General features: G+C 41.8%; 1 protein-coding gene across 1 annotated transcript; it reads right to left on the bottom strand.

Moving 5' to 3' along the window:
- Positions 1-290: 290 nt before the first annotated feature.
- Positions 291-24,081, bottom strand: smad3a (SMAD family member 3a). The gene is made up of 8 exons (XM_076078704.1): positions 23,465-24,081; positions 8,223-8,416; positions 7,728-7,862; positions 7,310-7,438; positions 6,247-6,459; positions 5,981-6,118; positions 4,571-4,715; positions 291-2,761 (listed from the first exon to the last, which is right to left on the bottom strand). The coding sequence occupies exons 1-8, from the start codon at positions 23,665-23,667 to the stop codon at positions 2,638-2,640; spliced, it is 1,281 nt and encodes a 426-aa protein (XP_075934819.1). The 5' UTR covers positions 23,668-24,081; the 3' UTR covers positions 291-2,637.
- Positions 24,082-24,855: the final 774 nt, after the last annotated feature.

The raw sequence follows: 24,855 nt of genomic DNA on the forward strand, positions 1-24,855 counted from the left end.
AGAGTGTCTGCTTTGGGCCTGTAATTACGGTTTGTGTCTGCTTCTGAGGACAGCGGCAAATTATCCAGCACAGACGAGGAAATCCCCGAACTACAGAAGAAAATAGACAAGAGGAGCGTAAAACCTGGAATGTGTCCAGAGAGATCTTCAACAACTACATTTAAGTACACACAACTAAAATCAAGTTAGTACGTTCTGATTTATAATGCTGAACTATTAGCAACAAAGTGAATCAGAGGACGAGAATAACTCTGACTGTTACTGAAATACAGATGTGGTTTGCTTCTTACTCTGCTCCATTATCCCCACCAGATATAGATTTTATTCATAGAAAAATAAAAGACAGAAATATAAAAGCATCACATCAACTTTTTTTTTTATAGGCAGAGAAAAAATAATGGCTATACTTTTATACAAGACATTTAAAAAGACCAATTCAGAGCACAAATACATAAATCACAACTAATAACGATTACAGTGAACAGTTTAAACAAGGAGGAAAAAGCACAAGCACTATAACTTGAAGAGTGTATAAAAAACATTCCCTACTGGGTAATTACATTGAGGACCGCTGCGTTCAAGGACACAAGAAGCTCTCGAAAAAGCCGTCATGTCTCAGATTGGTAGATGCTACCGTCTCTGAAACAATCCCACATTATAGTCATAATTATTTAATAGAGATTAAAAATCAAACAACGCTAAAATCTTATGGCTTTGCTGTTCTCTCGAGTCTCTAAAATGTTAAAGATTAGCACCACTGGGCTGGCATTAACATCAAAAGCTGGGTTAATGTAAATAAGCACTGTGAAAGGATTCAAAATATTGTCTGTGTTCACCCACTGTGTCTTTGTCTAGTGTTCTAGAGCCAGAAGGAAATCGATCCACTTCCACCACAGTGGGTGGCTGAAAGGAAACAGGATCAAAGCCGAGAGTACGCTTTTCCATTTCAGCAGAAAGCTTTTCTCAACATTCTCTGTCCTCTCATTTTTAAGCCTTTTTTTTTTTTTTGTTCTTTTGTTTCAAAACGCATCAACATTATAAAGGTTGACGGTCACATTGTAAGACGTGTTGTACGACATGTACACAGACCAAGAAAGAAATAAAATAGGGACATCAGATTTTGAGAAGCTACTGTTATTTACACGCCTCTATCCGTCCAAACATGTCACTTTGTACTGAAACTGCCTCGTCTTCACAGGTAGAAAAATACAAGGTTTGTATCCCCAGACACGCGAGCAGTATTTTCTGCCATGTCATGCAAAAGCACGTTATCACCTTACTGTCCTAGAAAAATAATTGGTAGCAAAATAGACTGTAGAGTCTCGAGGGTCATGCATCTGTTCTTTTCACTGGTTTCTGTACATAATTCAGCGGTTTTTCACGGTCTTGAGTGTGCAAAAAGTCAATATCACTGATGGCTGAAAACAAGACCAATGTTATGGACTGCTGAGAGAGAAAATTAAAAAAGCAAAAGGCATCTTCCTGCTCTCTTTACACAGCCTTATATCACACACACAAGTATTCCAACTACATTTTGTGTGCTCAATTAATAATTTAACTTAAAAGTCTGCTGAACAGTACAGTATGTGAGATGTTTTCAAGTCATAATACTACCTACTACACAATAGAACGCTGCAAAAGTATTTTGCAAATTGGCAAAGTTTCCTGAAATCAATGCAGGATATATTTCATATAACCTTCTGACAAGAACTATTGCAGCTGTCAACTGCAACCGCCATTGAATGTACTTTGCCGACATTGCTTTGCTAGAATATTAACATTTTTAAAAAGTGCATCATCCTCCTGATGACATTTGATGAATGCCAGTCTTTAAGTACTCGTAAGGTTTTAAGAGTTGTAACTCCTGTAGGCTTCATTTCAATCTTGACTGATTTGTTCCTGTCTGAAACTCTAATCTGTAGTTAAACACTGTGCTTTTTGCCTTGTCGGGGTAACATATGACAGTATGAGAACCACATGCTTGTACTAGACGTTAAGTATGTTGCTTCACACAGTGTTTACAAATGGTGGCTGAACATTCCCATTATAATATTCATTTTCAATCCATCTCACTGGGTCACATTTGTTAATGTCTTCATAACCAATCAAATGCCCAAATACAGAAACAAAGTCAAGTGAAATGCATTTAAAATGATCTTATACATGCTTTACAAAATTATTATTAATGCTTAAAAAAAAAAAAAGTACGTCCATTTCTCTTATATTCACTGTAACATCTGTACAAACAAACAAAACGTAGAAATCATAAAAAATAAATGAAATTGAATCAAGAGGAAAGAAATGAGAATCTCTTAATTGAAAAAAAATAAAACGAACTCCTCCCATTGCCTCAGCCTTTCTGGCACTACTTTGCCATCATAATAATTCTGGACAAAATGTTGAGATCATACTTACATGGTACTGCTTTAATGCACTTGTCCCCTTTCGCCACAAACAACATGTATATAAAAAGTGCTACTGACAGCTGGTGGGGAGGAAGGACTAAGTTACAGATTGAGGATTGGCTGAATGAAGGGGGGGGGGCGCTCGTTGTGTTTCCGTACTTGTGTAGCCGTGCCTGCATGCAGTCTGTGTGTTTTTAGTCACTGACAGGAAGTGGGTGGGCGAAGGTTTCCCCTAAGAGACGCTGGAGCAGCGGATGCTGGGGGAGCCCATCTGTGTGAGCACCTTGTCGAGCCACTGCAGGGGGCCGTTCAGGTGCAGCTCGATCCAGCAGGGGGTGCTGGTCACCGTCTGTCGCCTGGGAGAGACACACGAGGAGGAAGCAGAAACAGATGTTGAGCACACTGGGAGAGCCGTTTAGAGCAGAACGAGTAAACTTACAAAGTCAGCAAAGTCAAACTATTCTACTGTCATTTTAGCCCCCTGATCTCTTTTCTATTGGTGTTGTTCAGATCTATATTTCATGTCTACATTGTCTACATGTCTACATGTTGGTCTATGTATTAAATGCTTCATCGACATCGTGATGAGTTCAGCTGAACCAGAATAAATGTGATGACCTAGCCAAAACTAGAGTTTGAATGATTTTAAATAAAAAAAGTAATTTATGGGTATCATACTGAAACTGAAAATATAAAGTTTTGTTTCATAAACACGTGTTACCTTTGTTCTATATACCTCTGAAAAACCTTGGATGTACAAAGTGATGATACGGTTTCTCCACTTACGCATCTTTTCTTTTGTTCTTGAAAAATAAAAAGTTAAGAGGCAACACAAACAACCATTTTCCAGACATTCAACCTCTTGATCTCCACATCCTTTGGCACCTCTCTAATTCCCTACCGGCTTTATACAAAACCACTTACTGCGCTCACAACATAATGTATGAGCGCAAGTGGAGTTAAGTGACAGCTCTTATACCTAAAGGGCCTGGCCTTGGCTCCAGAAAACACTTCAGACGCTGTGTTACAAAATGTAGTTTATAATTACTTTAAAAAAATTAAAAAAAGAGGGATTAGATTTCCAAAAGTGTTCCTCAACCCGTCATTTCTGCCTCTGTGCTCTGCCATTGACTTGTTTCTGCTGTGCTGTTTTTCAGAACATTTCTTTCGGTTACAAGTGATGAACCTAAAGCCCATGTTTTAAGGCGGCTAGAATGAGGCAAGTAAATAAAACAACTAACACCATAATCTCTCAGTTGACGCCAAGAACAACAGCAGGCAAAATGTTTCCTGTACGTTGTTATACATCTAATTTATGCGTTGGCAAGCCAGATGAACAGAGGCACTTGCCAGCTGCGTGATTTGCCTCTGGTTTACATGGTTAGTTTCATGAGTGCTGGTAATAACGCTCCCGACTGATTAAATTAGGTGTAACAATCATAGTTTTTGCAAGATTTTTCATTCATCTTTATACCCGTCTGTTCATTTTCTGTTGTCAGAACAGGTAAAAGAGACAAAAGAGTTTAAAAAAAAAAACAGCCAGCATGGGAAAAGACAGGGAGTGGGGTGTGGGTGGAGGCCTGGCTGGTCCAGTAACCTGAATCCTGTTTTTAACCGTCTCCACATGTCTTCATTCGGTCTGGACAGGACGCTCACAGCTCTAAAGTTTCCCCCCTTGAGGAAACCTCCTGCACAGAGCCAACATTCAGCCAATCACCAGCTCCTCCTTCCTTACTATCAGTGAGTCAGACCGTATGGAAAACAGGGAGGGGATGGAACAGGGAAAGTCTGACATCTCTCTTTTTTTTTTTTTTTGACACGGCACATGCGTTTGTTTAAAAATAGTCTGCCGTGCAGACCGGGGCCTGTTTCTATTGATGAGGACTCGGCGACGTCATCCACCGGATTCACCAGAGTGTGAGCAGATGCCTGCGAGCGTGGGGGCGGCCGGATTGTGGGATGTGATTCACAGCCCGTTTGTTTGTATTGTCTGTGTTTACATAAGGGCTGGTTAAGGACTTGATCTCTGCACAACCGCGCTTCTAATGTTGCTGACAAGTTGGTTGTGGGTTTTATCAGCTGTTAAGCAGTTCAGCTCTGTAGCGGTTGGGGTTTAGGGAGTGAGTGAGGGGTTGTCGTTGACCTGATCTGTGACAGAAGCTTACCTGTACTCGGCCCCCCAGCCCTTGACAAAGCTCATTCGGATGGTGCACATCCTGGTGAGTTGGTAGACAGCCTCAAACCCCTGGTTGACTGACTGGGCCAGCAGGGCGGCAAACTCCTGGTTGTTGAAGATCTTCAGGTTACATCCTGGAGGGAAACAACCGGCACACAACCAAAAGTCAGACCACAACAACAACGGGTCACAATCACTTTGGTTTCACTCTGTTTAGACATGTAGACTCGGGAGGGTTTGGCTTTAAGGGGAAGTTGTTATTTGAAGCTTTTTGTGGCTCTGGAGGGAGCTGAAACCTGATAAAGTGCCTCAGGTGATGTCACAGTGCATCGTGGGTAATAGAGGCACCAGGTTTTGAAAGAAAGCATGGAATAAAAAGATGACATTTCTGGTCTTGCTGAATCGATTCTGATATCTTTTTTTTTTTATACCGTCAATCATGTGTTGAACAATGCTACAGGAGTACAATGTTAGATCAGTGGGGCATTCCTTTAAACATGGGTGGAAACTGTAGATCAAAGTTAATAAGATAAGTCTGAAAGTTACAAAGTTCTTTTCTGGAATCTCCCTAGAATCAGCTGATTCATACGGTTCAATACTTCAATACAGTGATTTTATTTTCATCTCACTGGAAGGTGAGATCTTCACTGCAGTGATCTTAATCAGGTGAACAATATATGACTTTAATTTCTCTGTGTATGTGAACTTGTGCAGCCTTTATGTTAATCTGACAGCATTCACTTCTGACTTGTGTTGTGTTGAAAGTGGTTTAACCCAATAAGACTGCGGTCATGAACTTTATGTGAAACCAACATGTAGCACTGCCGCGACATTTAAGAAAAGAGGTGCTTTTCTGAAAGGGTTACAAGACAACAAAACCACCATTATGGAAAACTTGTAACACTCCTCACACTTTTACAAATGATGTGGTCAAAGTAAACAGACCATTGAGGAACAGAAGAACCTTTATATTAAACAGATTTCACTTCAGCCAAAGAGGAGATTCCTGGACTGGTGGTGAAGGAAAGTGATGGGTTGGATGTGTCCTCTGCTGTAGTGATACAGCCACAGTAAATCTGTTCTGAATCATCCATTAATCCTAATTTAGCAACCAAAACAGGTCCTCCAATGTTGTCAGTTTTGCCCCAGATATTGAAAGAGCTCAAAATTCTGGCGGTAGAAAGTCGCTGACAAACACACATTGTTGTCTCCAGATGGGACAACACAACTTCATACTGGACGTTTTTTTATGAACACAACTGGAAAATGTGTCTGTCAGTTTGACACACACACACACACACACACACACACACACACACACACACACACACACACACACACACACACACACACACACACACACACACACACACACACACACACACACACACACACACACCTGGAGGGATCTTGCAGACGGTGGCAGGGTGCCAGCCGTAGCGTTGGTTACAGTTGGGGCTCTGGACAAAGATGGCGCTGTCGCTGAGACACTCGGCAAACACTTCTCCTCCGATGTAATACAGCCGCACACCACGGCCTTGAAGGAAACAGACAGAACAAACTCCTCAGGTGAAATGCCTCAATGTAGAAATGAGCATTAATTACAAAAGGTAGAGTAAAATCAATAGAAAAGGAGCATCATATGCGCAGTAAATGGAGTCCTACCAATATGTCTGCGTGTTAACTCCACAGCGGCGTTGCGGTTGACGTTGGACAACAGGCCCAGACAGAAGCGCTCGGAGTTGGAGGGGTCCGTGAAGCCGTCGACTGTCAGCGAGGGCTGTGAGGCGTGGAAGGTCTCTCCTACTCGCTGGTTCAACTCGTAGTAGGAAATAGAGCACCAGAAGGCCGGCTCGCAGTACGTCACTGGCTGAAGGTCTGACACAGAGAGGGATGGAGAAAGACAGTCAAACAGACAGAGAGACCAGTGAATGGAGTGCAACACTGTACATAGTAGGGTGGTTGTTAATAGAAATGTGCAGATCAATAGGAAATTCAAAGCTTGAAATAATACAGGAGGAAACAAACGGGTAACAGGAGACGGGAGTCAAGGTTAACAGGATAAGAGAGGATGGAACCAGAAGAATAACTGTCTAAAAACAGAATAGAAGGGAGAGAAAATGGGCTGAGGTGAATGTAGAGGGGGCAGACAAACACAACCAACGAAAACAGTCTGCGCTTGTGTCACAAAATGTCAAACCCATGCGCCGTTTCCCAGAAGCTTTTACCAGACAAAATGTGGAAACTCAACCCTCACTGGTGGGACTCTGGAGCCACAAGGATCAAATTACAGGCTTAGCCACGATAATTTTCAGTAACTTCAACTGGTTCTGGTAATTTGTTCTTTTTCCCCCTCGACATGGCCACTCTCTAACAACCTCAACATTTATCCTTGGCTTTGACGACAAGAACAGAGCCAAATGAAACCGGTGTGATTTTGTGATTTCATCAGAGGCTTTCCAGCCAAGCCCCCTGGCCTATTTCCATCCTGGTGGAATAAACGTAGGATGTTGTCATTGAAGTTCGTCGGGGCTGAATGGTGTCTTGGCTTGTTCAACGGGGAAGACAAAGGCTCCTTTCATCACCTGGTTTCCTCTTACACAACTGGAGTGAAATCAAACGGAGAATTCCCACTGGGGAGTTACGCTTCTGAAACATTTGTCTGTAAGGGAAGCCAGACAGACAGAAAAGTACTCAAACACACACACACACACACATAACAACGTACCTAAGTTGTTGGTATGTGTTGGTGAAACGGGGTTAGGCGACAGGTTTGGGGAGCTTGTGTCCATGCTGTGGGTCATCTGGTGATCGCTGGTCTCTCCATCCTCACTGAGGTAGCCGGGTGGTGGCGTTTCTGCACGCAAAAAAACACACGCAACATAAAGACACACAAGTTGCTGACAAAAGAGGCTCGTAAGTGGTCAAATTATGAACAAAAGAGCAGGTTAACCAATAGGATCCTCTTTGTGGGTAACCCAAAATCAAAGATCCAAACTGTCTGAACAACTACTGGTCCAAAAAAAAAAAAATCAAATCTTTTTTTAGCAAAGAACTGAGTAATAAAGTGATGCATTGCCCGATCCACACTCCTGTATAACGTTGTAACAGCCGAGTGTGAGTCATGTTCGGCAGCATGCTGGTACCTGGTATGTAGTTGCTCTGGGGCTCAATGCCAGCAGGGAAGTTGGTGTTTTCTGGGATTGAATGGCTGTAGTCATCCAGAGGTGGGAACTCGCTGGGGATTTCTGTGTGTCTGGGCACCAGCACTGGTGGGAGTACTGTATAATGCACATAAAGACACACACACACACAACAAGCAGTTCCTTAGAAGATAGCAAAAGTGATTGGTTTTATGTCTGGGTAATATGAATGAATATGTAATGCAAAGCAATTCAACAACTAAATTATAAAATGATGCAATAAAACAATAAAATAGCACAAAGATAAGCTATAGATAAAAAGTGTGTCTTAGAATAAAGCCAGATCATTCCACAGAAAAGAAAAGATAAATAAATCTGAACAAAGTGTCAAACACCATCCTTAAAATTCTTGGATAAAACTCATGTTAGAACATGATGAAACTATCACTGTGATGGAATCTGAAGAATCAGAGATCAACGCGCTCCAGGCTCTCGTACCTGGCGTCTCTACTCTCTGGTAGTGGTACGGGTTGACACACACTTCATCCTTCTTCGTGTGGAAGGCGTACTCGCACAGCTCCACCGCCCGCAGCTCATGGTGGGACTGCAGGTCGGGCCAGCGCCACAGACGGCAGTAGATGACGTGAGGCAAACCTTTTCTGTGGGAGACTTGCAGACGGCCATCCAGAGACCTGCAGAGAGGAGGAGAGGAGGAAGCAGCAGAGGCTGGTCAATGACCTGAAACACTTTGCTTGACATACTGGTTTATGTATACGTTTATTCTCATCAAGGTTATGACAAATTTACAAATTATGATACGCAACTTCGACTAGTTATTGATCTGTCTTCCATATCTCCTTTGTGAACTTTTGCCCAATAAAAAACGAAATATTTTTCTCTATCTTAACTTGTATTCTAAGGACTTCAACATGTATTGGTAGTCTCATTTTAAAGATGTTTTGAACAGTCAGCGATGTGGTTATGGTCTCAGGCGGTTGAGCTATGGCACCTCTTTGTTGATTGGTAGTTACAGCCTGTGGCTTTAGCATAAACATGTATTGATTAAAACTGACACCCGACAAAGGTCCATGACCAAAATGTAAAAATAAACTCACTTGTATGAGAATAAAACCTTTTCTTTCACAGTGTAGTATAATGAATATATTTATAAATAAAGGACATAACACTGATCTTCATATTAGATTCTGTTATAGATATTGTTGTTGTCTGGGCTCTTCCACTGACAAAGGTCCCAGCTGTGTGCCCGCTGCTTATGAGGTCATGTCTAATAATAAACAACCGGCAGTGACATTTCAGGATGCATAAACAGGAATTTCATTATGTTGATGATTTAGGCTGCTGGATAGTAATGAGCGGTAGTTTGACTCTGCAGATTGTCGTAATGGGGATGTAGCCTGTAATCTCTGAGCACAATGACCCAAAAACACACTGATCATCTTATGCAAGAGGCAACGACCACATATGGCCCCTGTGTCTCTGTCTCGCCCACTCACTCTCACACACAAATACAGAGGAAGGGTCAACGGCATAAGCTAAAGCCCTTTAGAAGGACAAATGTCAGTCCCCAAATAAAAACAAGGCCGTGTACCGTTAAACTACTGAAAGCTCAGCGGTGCCTCATCTGGGTCAGCCATTGTACATCCAGCAAGCAGAGAATAGTGTTTGAATTTTTCATGGCAAAAGCTTTCATTCATCGTCCCTGTACTTAAAAAATGGGCTGGAAAGAATGCGTGTGTGTGTGTGTGTGTTGGGGGGAGGGCGTCTTGCATTTTTAAATGGTGTCGGAGTACTTTAGGAGCACAGAAGTATACAGTTGAAGAGTGAAACTATCACGGGAGGAAAGTTGAAAAACATCCATAAAGCCTAAAAGGGAGAGCTGTAGTGCTGATGCCCACATCACAGAACTGCATCCAGCAGCCTTGTGAGGGTCCACATCTTGTGATAATAAGTCAGAATAATTCAGATGAACTACCCTGCACCCGATAAGCCTACGATCCCCTAAATACTGAAAGGGGAAACATCTCATGATTGAAAAGCTGCAATTCAGTTGCCAATGTCACGGTTTATAAAAAAAAAAAAAAAGCACCCACGTCTTTGTCTTTTTTAAACATCTTAGTGGTCCAGTAGAGAAGTGGAAGTTGACAGCAAAGCTGTCCTCAACCATGAAATGCTATTCTGGCCAATCAATAACACATAAAACAGTTTGTTTTTCAATAAAAACGGTGTCTTGCTCATCGTACAATCGTTTTTTGTGAGAGATGTATTGTGCTGTCTGTTAAAAAGTCATTTTTCAGAGTGAGCCACAGCAACATTATGGAGGTTGTCACTGCTGACACATCAAAAAAAGGGAAGTGAGCAACATAATAATATTACAAATAATAGATCTATCATGTCATGTAAAATGGCTAAGGATGTCTCATGATAACACATCGTCTGATCACAGACCTCCCAGACTTCAGGCTCTTGAAATCAAGGACAGACAGCGCTTGGCCCACGACTCTGCTTTAGATCTCAGTGTTGAGAGAAAACATTCAACACTGAGAGATCTGGCTGCTCCCACAAGTATATGTGGATACTTCCAAAGAGTAGACAATTAAACAGGAAGACCTCGGGTTATTACGCGATCAAGTTAAACACCCGTCTTTGTAAAGCTAATACTGATGATCGTGTCAACATGTTTAAAGTTGTAGTGTAATATTTTGTCAAATGTCGGTTTGTGAGGTTCTACATGTGGCAGATGTTCCTCTTTTCTATTTCAGTTTCCCTGTGTTTGGCGTAGGCCTGTACGGTCATGATTTATTGCTGCTGTTTTTCATTACCACATTCATTGCATCATTTATTTTAAGTTTGTGAGAGAGAGTACCGCTGTAAATCGCCTCAAAAGTCACTTAAACATGATTTAAAGCTAATTGATGTTTAACTAACGGACTAAATTTGCAACCTTGTTTTAGGGTTGGAAAAATATAAAAGACAGTTCGTAGCTTACACGCACAACGGCAGCTACAAAAGTGAATCATGAGAAATTGTCCAAAAGTCATGATGACGGGAGGGAAACGCATGAAATGCGTTTTGAGAAGAGGAACAGTGATCACATGCCGACACCCACGACAAACTGAAAGGAACAAGATATTCAACTAATAAGAGCACCGACTGTGAAAATTAACCAGAACGTTGGAATGATACTAATGCAGCGTTACTGTGGTTCTACTGTAAGGTAGGAGCTCTTTAGATCTGATAAATGCTCAGATGTGTGTTTGACATGCTGATCTGATGTCAGTGGTATGTGTGTGTTTGGTGGGGCTAGACTCTGCGTGGGCTGAGACAGACGAGCACAAACTGCAGAGCATTACTGACCATTTGGTGTCCGACAGTACTCCGTGTCCTTCTCTTTGTGAAGCCCCCGCACAGTAAAGGTATGTCGCTCTAATAAGTTCAATGGCTGAACTGCACACAATGCAGCACAAAAGACTCACTCAAGCAGACACGATGAATATGACTTCATACAGCAGCAGCAGTGACTAGGACCAATATCACCAAATGCTTAGGCAGAAACCCCCCTCTCTTCTTGTAAACAAATGAGTGTTTCCTGTTCAGTGCATTTCTTTCCTCATAAAACATCTTCAATATTTGGAATTGTGAATTAGGGCTGCGACTAATGATTATCATGTGATGATCATTAGCGATGAATCTGCCGTTTATTTTCCCAATTAATCGTTTGGTTCATGAAATGGCGATAAATATCCATCACAATTTCAGAGAGCCCACCTCATCAAGTGTCTTTAAAACACAAATATAATTCAATTTACTATTATGGAAGACAAGAAAAAACAGCAAATAGTCAGATTTGAGACCCTGAAACCACCAAATGTATGATTGAAAAACAACTTGATTAATCAATTATCAAAATAGTTGCCTATTCATTTCATGTTGATTCACTAATCAACTAATCTTTGCAGCTCTTTTGTAAATTGTTAACATCCATGTGTGTAGGTGTCCGTACACTCACACACACACGTATGTTATAGACATGCAATACATTGCTCCATAGCTCTACTTCAAAAAGGTACCTGGCTTATACCGTACTATTCACACACCACAGCAGTTTACTCTCATGTGTAGTAGTTTTATTAAATGTAAACAATAGCATCAGTCAAAACACAGTCCACATGAAACACACAGACTGATCCAAAGACACAATATACCTCCCTGACTCTGTATGACTCAGTGTATTGAAGACAGTTATGACTACTGCATGTTGAATGAACAACTAATGGGAAACAAACTGTAAAAACCACTCCTGCACCGCCATCAAGCCTCAGCCTGTTGTTGAGAGGAAGAGCCAGCAGCACACAAGCAACCTCAGAGCTCAGAGTGCTTCAGGTATGGGGGGGGGGGGGGGGGGGGAGAGACTATGACCCCAGATTCCCTGCTGGGTGGACATGGGGGGGGGATCTCAATGCTTCAGAGAATCCAGGTCACCAGTTATCAACCTTCAGCACCAGAAACTGGTCAACACAGATCACAGCAGACTAATCTCGTTAAGTCACAACTCAGATGAAGACTTTTGGGACGCTGATGTCGGAGCTTTATTTTGTTTTGGTTAAGATAGTTTTTGCAATATTGACTTTGTGTAAAATTGTGTTTCTGTGTGCCTTAAATCTGGCTTTCAAATGTAATAGTGTTTTTAAAATTGTAAAAGGTGGTAAAAATAAAAAATAAACTTTCCCGTAGATTAAACACAAAACCCTAATTAACAATTAACATGGCAATTATGTTCTCAATTAATGGATGAATTGTTTGGTCTGTAAATTTAAAAAAAAAAATCCCAATGAAATGTATTTTTGTCATCATCATCATCATTATATAAATGTATAAATAATTGCTCGTTTATTAGGCCAACACCCAGAGGCTAGAACAAGGGAATGTTGTGAGAAATACATTTTAAAATGAATCAATTATTTTTCAAAAGTGATTGACAATTATCATTCTGTCGACAAACTAATGGATCGATTGATGAACCTTTTCACTATTTAATACAAACAAAAAATGTAACGTTTACTGTAGGAGTGAGAAATATGACTCAATAACTAAAAAAAAAAAAAAATCTGTGGAAATATCAAAATCACTCTCCACTTCTCTGTCCTGCATTGATTTCTATTTTCTACTGTAGAGACAACATGTCAGCTTGTTAAAACATGCTAGACGTGTCTCTGTCAACAGGGAGCCACAGTGAAATGGATGTCCAAAAAAAGAAAGGGACAAATTGGTATAGATTATTTTTGCCACAGGGGAAATTGTGTCAACATCATTGTGTTTCATGACCCGGAGCTAAGGCTGAACCCGACCTTTATGCCCAACCAGCTCTGTTTATGTGAATGGTAGGGATGGCAATGTGTACACACACACACACACACACACGCACGCACGCACGCACGAAAAGAGGGAGGAGACGTAGATGTGACTGATTGTGACGTGAGTAGAAGATACACACATTTTACATGTGTGTGTGTTTGGCTGACTCATAAAACCGACTCAGACAGAGCAGATTGAGCTTCACTGAGCTCGGGAGGGAGGGGGGTCAAAACAAACACTCTGAGGCATACCCAGTGACACAAACATATACACTGTGTGTGTGTGTGTGTGTGTGTGTGTGTGTGTGTGTGTGTGTGTGTGTGTGTGTGTGTGTGTGTGTGTGTGTGTGTTCAGGCTGGCGAAGGTCCGAGCAGTGATGAACAAACACACACACCCAGACCTTTTGACAACTTTGCCAAGCTTCTAACTCAAGTGAAAGTCTAAGCTCACCAACAAGATGCCAGCAAACACTGTGAGGACCTAAAACACCTTTTAGAATTGTCTCTAGTATTGGTCCTTAGGCTGCTAAACTCTCATGTTTAATCCAAACATTAAAAGACATTATTTTGGTTATGTTAAATGCCTGCAAGAGCGTGTAAACATCAGGACCTCCAGTCCCAATCTGTCCTATGAGAGCACAGAGGGGGGGAGGACAAAGTGGATGAAGGATAAAGAAAGGAGGGTGCTGCTGCACAATAGGGCTGGCAGACTGTCTCAATAGCTCAGGGCAGCTCTGAGTGTCTGTGATTGGGCCCCTAAACCCCGCCCCCCCCCCTTCCATCTCCTCCGTCTGTCCCGACCGCCCTGCCTCCGTCCAAGCACTGAGTGAGGGGTGAGGGTGGGGGCGTGAGGCTGAAATGGCCTTTGTGCCTTTCATAAAGTCTGTGGCCGGTCTGTCGAGCCATGACCAACAGGGCTGCAGTCCAATGACATGCAGCAGACGGCCGCCGTCTTCCAATAACAACACGTGAAGACACAAATCATCCACCAATTCTGGAGACGGGGCTGCAATAAAGGTTCGGTTTTGAACCCTGACACACGGCTTGTTGGTGAATTAATTTCCCCTAAAACTGCTTCAATGGAGGACACCTGTCTCATACAACAATGAATGCATTATGGACCACTGTACTGGTACGATTGTTGTCACAGGTTAATCTCTTGTTGTGCCACCATTCAACGAATCTGCGAACAGAGTTAATCATATTACATAATCATAGGAATAAAAAGAGTTTCAGTTCTCTCTACAAGCTCTCTTTCTCTCCCGCTTGAGTTAGTTGGAGGGAGGGGTTAATTTGTTATTTAAACAACAATAACCTTAAAGTCCATACTGAGGACCGCAAAGCCAGATGTGAACCTACTCTTCAGCTCTGTCACTGACGTGGGGTTTAACTACGTCCCTGTGTTGGTCTGAACAAGCAGGCATTAATACAAGGGGCAGCTTTTGGGGGGCGTGTTGTTTCAGATACCCTGAGATAATTAAATCAATTAGGAGTAACCTCCATTAGTTTTAAAGCCTATCAGACAACAACCCTGCACAGTGGTTTAACAAAAGTATGATGATTTATGAAAGTTATTATGACGACAATCGTTCAATTACGATAAATTATCCTTTTCTGGCTAATTCAGATGCAAAAATCAAATATTCCTTGAATTTCTTTTTTCTTATAATAACAAAACCAGAACTATTGACGGGATAAATAGAAATGTTTACCATCTCACTTTATTTATCGGCGTATTATCCAACCATATTACTTTCCAGATATGAGCATTTGCAGCTTTTATGTCTCATGTGATATTAATCTGAATATCTTTGAGGTTCTGGACAAAAACAAGACATTTTATAAATCAAGAGATTAATTGAGAAGACAATAAACAGACTAATCAATAATGAAAATTACCATTTGTTGCCGTCCCAGAAATAAGTCCTTGTTGTTTGATAATGATGGATAGAGGGTAAAACCTTAGACTTCAGCTGGATCGTCACATGGACATCTTTCTTGTTCAGATTTTTTGGTTTACACAAATATTTCATAATTGCAGGGCAGCAGCCATCAACTTGATCACAAAAGAAAAATGCTCAAAGTGCAAAAATCTTGGCTTGTGAGTACATTCCAGCAGTGGTGCAACTCACACAGAGGAACGTGTCTCACACGCACGCCTCCCACTCTCTCTGGAAAAGCCATCAGACTTCTCTTTTCCTTACAAAAGAAGAAGAAGGGGGGGGGGGGGGGAAGATAACCTAGAATAGAGGGTGAGAGAAAAGCCAGTGTAGCCCACAGGTGATATCACAGGGCTGGAGTGTGTGAAATAAGAAACCAGCAGACGGACGACAAAAAACATAGTCTGGACTCAAAGGACCGGGGACACGATAGAGGACTGGGAACCATTAGTTTTACTGCTAATACTCCATGAGCTGAGCAGCAGCAAAATGATGAATGACTGAAAATATTCCACATGCAAGTCATCAATAACTTCTTCTCCACAGTCCAGTTTAAGTTGTTTTCCAGAGTGTAGGTTTGTTCATTCTGTTAACACATAACTCCATCTGGATACAATATCCCACAAAGTGACATTTTGCAGTATGTTTGAGAATGGAGTGTGATTTGATGAAGAGCTTAAATTTAAGTTTTTGATATTATAGTTAAAGTAGCCTACACATTTTGGAACACTTTGTTATTTTAAATGACTTTTCCATCATTGATAATAAACCATTGATTACTTTTGGAGCCTTGAGATTGAGTGTTGATTGATTATTGATTGATGATCTGAAAATAGGCCGAAATAATTAAGCTGTGTGGCTAACGGTTAAAAAAGTGTGGCATATGCAAAGAAAACATTCCCGTACTGAAAATATGAAGAGAAAAGTACACTACTGTTGACAGGTCAGCAAAAAATAAGTTTTCTCCATTCTTACCAAATTACTTTTGGGGACGAGCATAAAATATTATTTCAACGCAAGACATTAGAGGATATTTGTCATCCATCTATCCATTTTCTGTATTCTGGAGTCTATCCCAACATGCACTGGGAGTGAGGTAGAGTATACCCACGACAAGGACTGGGTAGCCGATATGAATTACTTGAGAAATATATATTTTTGTATGCTACATTTTAAAAGTTAAATGCATCAATCAGGAAAAATGAAGAGGCTCGATAAACAGTTTTGATGCTGAAACAATGTGTGGTGCAGCCCTACTTTGAATGGAATTTAAATCAGGAACCATCTGATCAAAGAATAAGTAAACAAGATGACTTGTCTTATTACAAACTGATACCTAGCCCGATCTGACACCTGAACAGTCCACTACTGGCCTAACACACACAGAACACATTCACGTCTCACAATTTTGGGTCTGCAATTACTTGCATGTTTCTGGACTGGCCAACAAAAGCAGTCCGGCAAAATAAGGTAAGTTAAATCATCACTAACGCTTCAACCTAGACCTGGCATGTTGGGAGAATACATAGGGAGCAATATTTTAATCATAAAGTACATTACAAGCTCAAAATAATACACAAATCCTGACAGATAAAGTCCCTCAGGTCACATTCTTGGTTTGGGTCCACGGCCCCTTGTGTTGCTATATTGGGTGCTCTTGACAGTAAAGTGTCTGCGGCGCTCTTAGCGAGACTAAAGTTTCTGATTCTTTTCCTTGCGATGAAGTGGCGCTCTCATCTAAAGAGCAGATTCAAGGATGAATGTTGCAGACAACCTAATAGTAAAAATTATCTTTCTGTATTTAAAAAAAAAAAACTTCCACTTGTACTCGTGGCTTAAAAGTAATTGTCCCTCCTTTTAAACCCCTGCTCATTCACGTTTCCCACACAGATCCAGCTGTAGTCCAGCACCCTGCAGCAGCAGCAGTGGTGGTGGCCAGAGGAGCACAAAGACAGGCTTGTTGTCTGGGGAACGTGTCTGTGTGTGTGTGTGTGTGTGTGTGTGTGTGTGTGTTTCTTTGCTGTGCACGTGCACTCCCCCGCAGATAGTGAGAAGGCCAAGTCGAGGCAGAGCTGTCTCTCTAACCCTCTCCACCCCCGGAGCAAGCCCAAAACCAAACAGCCGCCGACGCCCTCCTCCAAACCCGGGGAGAGCATTCCTCTGAGCTGACTAACCACACACACATGTACACATACACACGTACACACAGACCACACGTACGATGACATACAATCAGTAAGTGGCCTGAACGCGGTCTTCTAGAAGTAAATACTGACTTTTAAGTTTAAACTACATTACAGTTCAATTTCAATTAAAACCAAATAACTGTCCAGAAACTGTTTCATATCTTATCTTTTGTTATGTATTCATTTTGGAATAAAACTGTTATTCACTTAAAGATCAGAAATATCAGCTATAAAAATGTCATCACAATATTATGATACTATACACATTATAAAACAGTAAACCACACAGCAGGTGAAGTCACTGAGCTTTGACTCATTCAGTTTTTTGTGGTTAAAACTCTTTGATGACAACAAGGTGAACACCAAAATACAGGTACTGTAGCCCCCCCCCCCCCACACACACACACACTTCAACAGTATCCACTTTCTGTCAAGCAGATCAAACAGTGAAAGGAATCCTGAACCCAACTATTGAAGGCGACTTCTCACCATCATTAGAGCAGCCAACCACACCCAGACAGACAACACACATAAACTCTCTGTGACCCGTTCTGTATCGCGTCCCTGTCCAACAATGCTGTCTCGGATGACTCAGGTGTGATACTTGACATGTAAGATACCCAATGGAGTCAGAGAGCGAGAGCGTGAGCGTGAGCGTGTGTGTGTGTGTGTCATGACAGTGTTTACCTTCAGCTATATAACATTTACAAAAAAATTAAATCCACTGCGTTCCAAATCTGTGTTGCTTAAAGTTAAATATCTGAGAGTGAATCATCATCACTCTGTCTTTGGCTTCTCATCGACAAAAAAAATAAGAAAAGTTGTTGTTTTAGCATTTCACTGGCGACATCATTCTACCAACTTTGACCACAGCCGGAAACAAAAGCATGTGTGAAATATGACAAACAACTGGTTCAAAAGACATGATGGCAAAATAAATAAAAAAAATAGCATTAGCTCACACAATTGAAACAACACGCACTGACGTGTGCTATGCTAAACGTCAGGATGTGTAGGACAGTGGTGCAGTATGTATGTGCGGCATTCAAGCAGGTGACGTATGAAGCAAAGCAAGTATACACAATATCTTCTGGACATAGTAGCTGCAGTGTGTGTGTGTGTGTGTGTGTGTGTCTGTGTGCATTGTCTGTCATCCAGACACACAGAGACACACTTCTTCTGATGCTGGACGGCTGTCTAGAAGGAAAACAAACCAGTTCTCTCTCAGCTATTAGCGCGTTTCTTTCTCTGCATGCAAACCACTGGAACCGCAGTCTTCCTCCGATAAGCTTGAGAATCCAATACGCTGCCAAATATTCTGTCTCCTTCTCTTCCTTCAGCTAAACCCTTTGGCTTTCTGATTTTACATTTCTCTTTCAAAACTCGGATCCTCTCCAACTTCTCATCTCTGTCCCTTTCCCTCTTCATATCCCGTCTTCTGCTGTCTATAATGCATGTGTCATCCTCCTCCCTCATTAAATCACACTCCCCCACTATGATGACAGGCTCTCCCCTGCAGCACCAGACAGACACAACACTGGGAATCCCAACTCCACTTCGTCCCTCTGTATTTCCCTTTACATGCTGTCCCTCACTTAGCGCCCCGACAGCATGAATCTGGCTAATAAACACTTGTACTGTACGATGGCGTCAACGTATCAACTAGGACTGGGAAGAGACAACATGATACCAGAGTCACTAATGACGACAAAGAGATTCTTTCAATAACTTCCTTGAAATTAAAACACATTTTCTACAAAATAGTCTAAAACTGGCACAATTTTGATTTAAAAATCCCTATTTGATCCAAGAACACAGATAACAAATCTTGATTCGCAATGGTGACCACAGGTTTCTATAATTCCATGATTTACACAAGACTACCGCGGGATTGCTTAAGTATTTCTTTTGGGTTTTTATTTCTTGAGTCTCTCATTCAGCCCATAATCTTTCTTTTCCCTGTCTTTTTTGTTTCATCCCATATTTTATTTCTGTACTTGGGATTCCTTCCCTGCCTCCCTCCTGCCCTGACATGCAGCGGTGTGAATCAGACTGTAGTCCCGCTGCCAGGAGGGATGTGTGTGGACAAGACGAAAGCACTCCCCAGCCATAAGACGGACTAAGCTAAGGGAGGTAGGAGGGAGGAATCCCCCAGGGTCTGCGAAAAGACAAAACGCACACAAACATGCAACACACACCTTGAATCATCTGTAATATACCACCAGTGATCCCCGACTAAACTGCTATTGGAATCCTACAAATGTTTCTGCTCTGAAAGCTCCAATGTAAACTTATTCACCCCAAATCCCTGTTCGACACAGAGCCTTTAACATGCATGTGTTTATCTTTCTGTTAAGAATGATTGTTTGGCTTCCATACGTAGTTCTCTGTTCAAACATGACCGGACTGCTACGGACAGGTAGAGAATTTTTATGTAATAATTTGCATTTGGCTCAAAGACTAGTCGATGCAAGAAGCTATTGAGAGACTGTTGACCAACTGGTTCCTCCTAAATTCAACGTCGGACTAATTTCTATCCATCGTTACAAAAGTAGTTAAGCTTGTAAAGGTCTCTCCTCAGTCACATCTGCCACTTTTGACAATTTATCGACAACAACTTTGAGAATCCATTGTTGAAGTAATTCATTAAACAAAACCGACTAAATAAAGGCGTCACTTTAGGCTATGTGGGACATCAAATGTTATTCCAAAAAAGTTACAAATCACCTTTGCAAAGTGTTGGTTCGGGTTGAGGAAAGGTCATGGTTTCATAACGTATTGGTATTCAGGAAACACTGTGGTTTGGGTTAAAATAAGTACTTCCTCAACGTTACGGGATCTTCAACATCTTAGTTAAGGTCAGGGCCATCGCTAAATTAACCAACAATGGCGATGGGTAGGAAACAGGAACCAAACAGCCTCTTGCGTCAAAGTCTTGTGTTTTGTCGACCAATCCGACTTCCTCCCTCAACCCCTAACTTTGTGTCTATTTTGCTCAAGAGACGGACAAGAGTCACATCTTCTAGGGTCACTGGAGGGGCCTTGGAATATTTAGTTATTGGGCAGCCACAGTATAACCACCTGAGATATTTACCAATCCATAACGGGAACAGACGGGGCTTCTGCTTATAAATGCACAAGAGTCTCCTTAAGCAACAGAAGTTAAGTCATTCGTTAGTCATCTTGTCACGGTCAAACAGTGCAGGCTCCCACACGACACATCCACCCCTCTACCATCGCAAACTGGGAGACTTTCATGGCTTGACGCATTTTACACACCGATGTTTGTGACTAACCCACGTTTACAGCTCATAGGAAGAAAGGATTTAAAAAGAGAGAGGAAGGGAGGGAGGGTAGGTCAGCACCACAATTGCTTGTTGTTGAGTGACTAAGGCTTGAACTTGGACAGGAGCCCCAGCATTCACTTTGCTTACTGCTCCTAAAAGAAAATGGGAAAACAACTCATTGTGAAAACCACAGCGAGTAAAGCAGCAGCCATGCCCAAATGATAGGCGAAGTCTAGTCTTCGTTTCCAACTGGGAATTTAAATCAAAGTGACTGAGTTTTTTTTAATGGGACGCAGGCTTTATCTCCAGTGTAAACATGCTGGGACACACACACACACACACACACACACACACACACACACACACACACACACACACACACACACACACACACACACACACACACACACACACACACACACACACACACACACACACACACACACACACACACACACACACACACACACACACACACACACACACACACACACCTGTTTATGGACCGAAATCACCAAGTTGTGATACCATGGTTTCTAACCAGAGACAGTCACGGTATTGTAAATGCCGTCTAGCATTTAAAATCTGACAGATGGCTTTCCCAAATCTTCTAAACATCTCATTTCTACCACTTGGCAAGGCAAGTCTGACAGACAAAACTTACAGGAAGGAGCTGCTTTGGACAAAACGTGTAAACATACTTAACTTTGTTTGACACAACTGGAAGAAGACATTAAGTCTTGAGATTTAAAAAAAATCAGCTTCTGGCATCTGGCCCTCTAAGATATCTCGATCAGCTGTGATGAGCAAAACACCTGTTTTACCCCTTATTTAATAATCCTGCCTTAAAGTCCCCCAACAGATACTTGATCTGCTAATCCACCAGCTGACGCCCGGCTCAACCAATGCACAGCGCCTGCTTCCATCAGCACTCAGCATCACGGCTGACCGTCATCAAGAGGGGTAGCAATGAGCCTCATTAGGGAGTACATGTGTCAGAGAGATAGGAGCTGACCTCCGCATGAACAGGCCTGGACACGCAGGCAGCTGCTGTCAGCCAGCCAGAACGTAGGGGAATTAATAGAAACGGCAGCTCTCCAGGGACAGTGTTAGCCCACACCGACAGCCAGCCCTGATCTGGGGTCATCTTAATGCACTCCCTCCTCTTCCCCTCTGTATTAGTGGTGGGAAATATAAAACCTGGATCATGACAAACATTATTTAACTTTCCGGGTAGGCTTAACTCCGAAAGCTGGCCCGGGCCTGTGCAAGCTGTGATATGCACACTTGTGGCAATGAAGAATGTGGGAGTGCCCAGAGTAGGGCTCAAGTTCCATCTGACACACAGTGTGGTATTTAATCTAAATTGCCCACATATGCAAGTGAGGTTTTGTGGACACATTCAAAAGTTTGAGATCTTTATTTTGTCACTTACAACTTGCAAAGAAATGGTGTATATACTTAAATCACACTCTACACTCTGTTGCCAGTTTATGAGTCACATCTAACTGAAAGTAATGCAACCCTACTTTTATAAAAAGGTTATAATGCTATTGTTATTGTTGAAACTTTTAAGGATGGGTATTGATTCCACTTTGCTATCATTTGGAGACCATAGATTGTTGCGCTGTTTTGAGGCCTTTTCTATAAATTAGATTACAATCATTTAGGGATGCAGCCAACGATTGTTTTCATTGCCGATTCATCTGACAATTACTTCCCTGATTAATTGACTAATTGTTTGGTCTGGACGTCAGATAATTGTTAAAAATGCCTTTTTACGCACAGTCCACACCTTCCAATGTATTCTAATGTCCAAACCCACAAGATATGTATTTGTATAACAAAGTAAAACATCAAAAGCTCACATTTAATAAGCTGGAACCAGCGAGTGTTTGGCATTGAAGAAAATGACTTAAACTATCCACTGATTATCAAAATATTTCATTAATTTTCTGTTGATTTACTGATTAATCACTGCAGCTGTACCCCCTCTGATGTACTTGTACATGAGGTGGATACTATTTAGCTAGGAGTGCTGGTACATGAGTGTATGTAACAGATGCTGTCCTGTTATATCTTCAAAGGCAGTTTCATGAGTTGGAATGTGTTAAGACAGACACAACCTTTAATTCCACATTACTCCTGCTAATATGATGTTAATATGATGTTTAGGAACTCAGATAAGTCAAACTCAGACTATTGGCAAACATGATTTGTGTACAAACAGCACCTCACAAGCTCTTACCTGCAACAGCCTTCGTAGAAAAGAGACTGCTTCTAACTGAACTGAATGCCACAAATGACGAGCAGCAATTTGACATTGAATGCCAGCGTTTATTAAACGAATAAGATGCTGTTTCGATAGACAAATGGTTGTATAGATGCATTGAAAGGAGACACAAGAGCCCAGCTCCACAGAGCCGCCTACGCACCAACACAAGCCCACACCGCCAGAAAGTGTCCCAGATTAAGGCCAAGTTATATAACTTGAACTCCATTAGTGCTTTTTGAATTGCATGTGCGCTGCTGGCTACTCAATGCACACATTGCATCCTCTTTATTCAACAACGTGACGCCAGTAAAAACGTCAATTCCATCGCAATAAACTGCAAAAAAAAAAAGAGAAAACGTTTCAGTTGACTTAAAGTAAAGTGTTCATGTGATGGCATGTCAGCTGGGCGAACTGACAAGATGATTTTGTAGCTTTCTGTGAGCTCGTTAAGTATTAACTCACACTAGCCACCGTTTTGCTACATAGGTATCTACATATACATAAATAGCTACATATTTGACGCGAGACAGGAAGTGGACATGTCAAACGTATCTGTGACGTAAGGTTAAGGATGTCACACATGTTTACGTTAAGGTGAGCATGCTACGGGTAGCTAAAGACTGCGTTAACGATGTAAGGTTAATTAAACGTCAACACTGCAGCGCTCCGACTCTCCTTACCTCGGTATGGTGATGCATTTGGTGTTGATATTCTGGGTGGTGATGGCTTTCTCCAGCTCGTCCAGTTGTCCCGTCTTCTTCAGCTTCTTTACGAGACTTTTCACCGCCTTTTCGCACCATTTCTCCTCCTGGCCGTTCTGCTCTCCCTTCTTCCAGCCCAAAAGTCTTTTTACAATTGGGGGAGTGAAAGGCAAAATTGACATCTTGAGTTCAGTTTAAGTCCTTCCAGTGTCGAGAAAGTCCAGGCGAACAACCGCTCTTCAAAACGGTCCAACTCAGCGGAGGTGAAAGCGTTGCTTGGCTAAAGATAAAATGTTGTTGTTCATTAATCGCCACACCGATGCATCCCGGAGTTAAACCCTCCAGTTTTAGCGCACTCTGTCTGGCTCCGAGCTCAGCGGTGAACTGTGCGCCGGTAGTCTGTTGCACTGTAGATTTAGTGCTACTCCGCCAGGAAAGCTAGTTCCGTCTGCTCCGCTTCAACCCGGAGCTGTTTTTAAATACACCCAACACGAGTTACACGCGAACTACGTCTTTAAACTCGAACAAGGTCCAAACGATGACGCGGAAGTACTTTATTGGTGTTTTATTTCTGCTCTAACCTCCGATCCAGCAAAAGTTTTGTTGAGTTCAGAGTCATCCGCGGTGCTGGGTCCCCTTACTGAAGTCTGCAAGAAGTCTGCATCAAATGCAAATGCAGGAGCTGCTGCTGAGAGTCATCATTCAGGCTTCAGGCTGCACAGCAGACCTGCGAGAGGCCAGTTCGAGCAGCTGGCCAAATGTGTTGCGCTGATATTGCACAATCCCTGCCTCCACTGCTATTACTTGCCGACGAATTAGCATGTGGCTGAGTCTAAATACGCTGTCACGATCACACACATGCACAGATCATTTGATGTAGTTATCCAACAGTGAGCAAAAAAGTGAATTGCATGTGACAGCAATTTGGATGAAATTAATTATTCTCCTGGTGTTGATCTTTGTGGACCACATAGGATACAGAGGTGCTACAAGTTTTGTACATATCCACAGACAAAAAAAATGCTTTACTTATTCTTTGTGAATTTTCTTGAAAATTCCCAACAGGAAATCATCCATCTGTTTCAGTTTATCTATACAACATAATTATAGTCCGAAGAGGCCCATGATGTTCTTACCTCCTTATCCCCTCTACGGGGTAATAAAGTTTAGGGTTTTTGACTTTGAGAGGAAAATACACTCATTCTTTTCTCCTTTTTATTTTTGGAAATCCACACACTCTTAATTATCCAACAGGCAAGGGTACATTCCTGTGTGTGTTTATTGTGCAAGGACTTAAAATTCAGCATCTCCAACACAACACTTTCCAGTAATTGCTACTGGGTTGTTTGTCTCCACATGGGTAAATAACT

This window comes from Anarhichas minor, unplaced genomic scaffold (genome assembly GCF_050575085.1).
Source record: "Anarhichas minor isolate MPS153535 unplaced genomic scaffold, ASM5057508v1 ptg000067l, whole genome shotgun sequence".
NCBI lineage: Eukaryota > Metazoa > Chordata > Actinopteri > Perciformes > Anarhichadidae > Anarhichas > Anarhichas minor.